Genomic DNA, 2,566 nt, shown 5'->3' with positions numbered 1-2,566 from the left:
AGAATCTGAAGGTGGTCTATACCATTCAGTCATGATGTGAAAGATGAGAATGCTACACATGAAAGAACTGAAAATTCAGGGCTGGGAAGTTGGCTCAGTGGTAGAGCGTTGCCTTGCATGCCTGAGGCCCTGGGTTCGATTCCTCAGCACCACATAAGCAAAAAGAAAAAAGCTGGAAGTGGTGCTGTGGCTCAAGTGGTAGACCCTATCTATCACCTTGAGCAAAAGAAGCCCAGGGACAGCACCCAGGCCCAGAGTTCAAGCCCTAGAACTGGCAAAAAAAAAAAAAAAAGTAGAGACCCATAAAGGCCAAATCTTCAAACTGCTAAAGAATTGGATTGACCAATCCCTGTGAAATGTGTATGGTTTCTGAGCTGACATGACTATCTGCCCCTTCAGAGATGATACACACGCAATCTCAGCCCCTTCTTGTCATCTGTTCCTGCAGCTAACCAGAGGGATAAGCAAATAGTCCAGGCTCTTCTTTTCTCACAAAAACAAAAACTCAGTATGCTATCTACCCATGACACAGTTGAAATTCGCCTTATCTATTCTACCCCTCAGAAATTCATAAGCTATAAACCAATGGCTTTTGGCGTAGCTCAGTGGTAGAATGCATGCTTAGCAAATGCAAGGCCTTGAGTCTGACCCCAGCCTGTATACACTCTCAGACATATACACAATTTTTTTTTGGGGGGGGGGATGTGGTTGTGGGGCCTGAACTCTGGGCCTGGGCGCTGTCCCTCAGCTCTTCAGCTCAAGGCTAGCGCTCTACCACTTGAGCCACAGCACCACTTCCGGCTTTTTTCTTTTTGCTTATGGGGTGCTGAGGAATCGAACCCAGGGCCTCATGCATGCAAGGCAAGCGCTCTACCACTGAGCCACCTTCCCAGCCCCCATATACACAATTTTTAACAAGGGTCACTGCACTCATGCCAGGAATCAGTACCTTACATTTGTAATCCTAGCTACTTAGGAAGCTAAGATCTGAGGATGGAGGTTCAAGGCCAGCCCAAGAGAAGCCTATGAGACTCTTTTCTGTAATTAAGCACCCAACAGCCAGAAATAGAGCTGTGAATCAAGTGTAGAGTGCCATCCCCAATGAAAAAGCTAAGGGGTAACATCTAGGCCCCAAGTTCAAGCCCTAGCACCACCCTCCTCCTCTCCCCACATTCAGATCAGACATATTTATTTCATTTAATTAAATCTCTAAAGATGCATTTTATTAGTTTACATTGTTTTAAACAAACTGTCATCTACTATATTTAAATCCTTAAGTATATTTAAATCCTTAAAGAATTCAATTTAAACACATGCAAAAATCAAATTTGCTGGGCTGGGAAGGTGGCTTAGTGGTAGATTGCTTGCCTAGCATGCATGAAGCCCTGGGTTCGATTCCTCAGCACCACATAGACAGAAAAAGCCAGAAGGGGCACTGTGGCTCAAGTGGTAGAGTGCTAGAATTGAGCAAAGACGCTCAGGGTAAGCGCCCTGAGTTCAAGCCTCAGGCCTTGCCCCAGACCCCTAAAAAAAGAAAAAAATCAAATCTGCTGCCAAAAATTTCTAATTCTCTAGAAGCAGCTCAGACTGCCCGCACAGTGTGGTCTAGACCCAGTTTGTAGGCCTGGCACATCCCCCACTCCACCACACGGCACTGTATTCTCCCCAGCGGTCTAGAGGGAGCTAGAAGGTACCTACGCAGCTGCCTGAGATGGAAAATTTTTTCTCTTTCTCTAGAAAAGCAACATAAGCCCAAGCACCTTGTAGATGGTGACGTGACTGTATATACACAAACATACCGAAAGGTTTATTTCACAGCTTTGTTATTAATGACTTATTTGACCTCAGAGAACAATGTGGGCCTCACACATCCTAGGCAACTGTCCAGCTTGTCTTTAAGAATGACAATACTAATCAACACTGACCTTAAAAATGTCAAATTCCCAAGAAAGTCATGATTGAGGCAGGGTTGATATCATGTAAAGAAGTAATCTGAGTAACTACATAGTTTATCTTTCTGAAGACAAACATATAATAAACGCAGAGTATACTTAAAATGGAATGTGCAGCTTCACAGAAATTGAATGATGAATACACAAATAGTGTCCACATTTAGTGCCAGAATGACTGGCAGTACTTAGGTGCAGAATAAAGCTCAAGCTCTCACTTGCTGCCCATCTTGATAGCTGTCTATACTCAACGTCTGTGTAGCCATCATGGTTGATGGGAGTGCTATTTAACTCATCAAATCATCTTGAGTCCAAGCAAGCGGTGTCTGGGAAAACAAAACCAGGAGAAGACCAGTTAGCACGTAGTCAGTGTTTTCTTGTCTTCTAGTCTACAGCATTCATGCAATACTAAAAAACAGGCTCATGCCTGTAATCCTAGCTACTTAGGAGGCTGAGATCTGAGGATTGTGGTTCAAAGCCAGCCCAGTCAGAAAAGTCCCTGTGAGATTCTTATCTCCAATTAACTACTCAAAAACCAGAAGTGGTGGTATGGCTCAAGTGGTGGTATGGCTCAAGGACAGCGCCCAGGCCCTGAGTTCAAGCTCTACAACTGACAA

At 44.3% G+C, this 2,566-nt stretch overlaps 1 protein-coding gene across 2 annotated transcripts in view; it reads right to left on the bottom strand.

The window, feature by feature from the left end:
• Window positions 1–2,280, bottom strand: part of Pknox1 (PBX/knotted 1 homeobox 1) — a 31,958-nt gene extending 29,678 nt beyond the window's left edge. The window contains exon 1 of one of the 2 annotated variants that reach the window (XM_013027367.1): window positions 2,168–2,280. In XM_013027367.1, the coding sequence (XP_012882821.1) occupies window positions 2,168–2,218 (51 nt within the window). In that variant the 5' untranslated portion in view covers window positions 2,219–2,280. The remainder of the gene's footprint in view (window positions 1–2,167) is intronic. The other variant, XM_013027368.1, reaches the window with a different exon arrangement.
• Between the last annotated feature and the right edge of the window lie 286 nt (window positions 2,281–2,566).

Source organism: Dipodomys ordii, unplaced genomic scaffold (genome assembly GCF_000151885.1).
Source record: "Dipodomys ordii isolate 6190 unplaced genomic scaffold, Dord_2.0 Scaffold103, whole genome shotgun sequence".
Taxonomy (NCBI): Eukaryota; Metazoa; Chordata; class Mammalia; order Rodentia; family Heteromyidae; genus Dipodomys; species Dipodomys ordii.
This window is presented reverse-complemented; position numbering and strand designations above follow the sequence as displayed.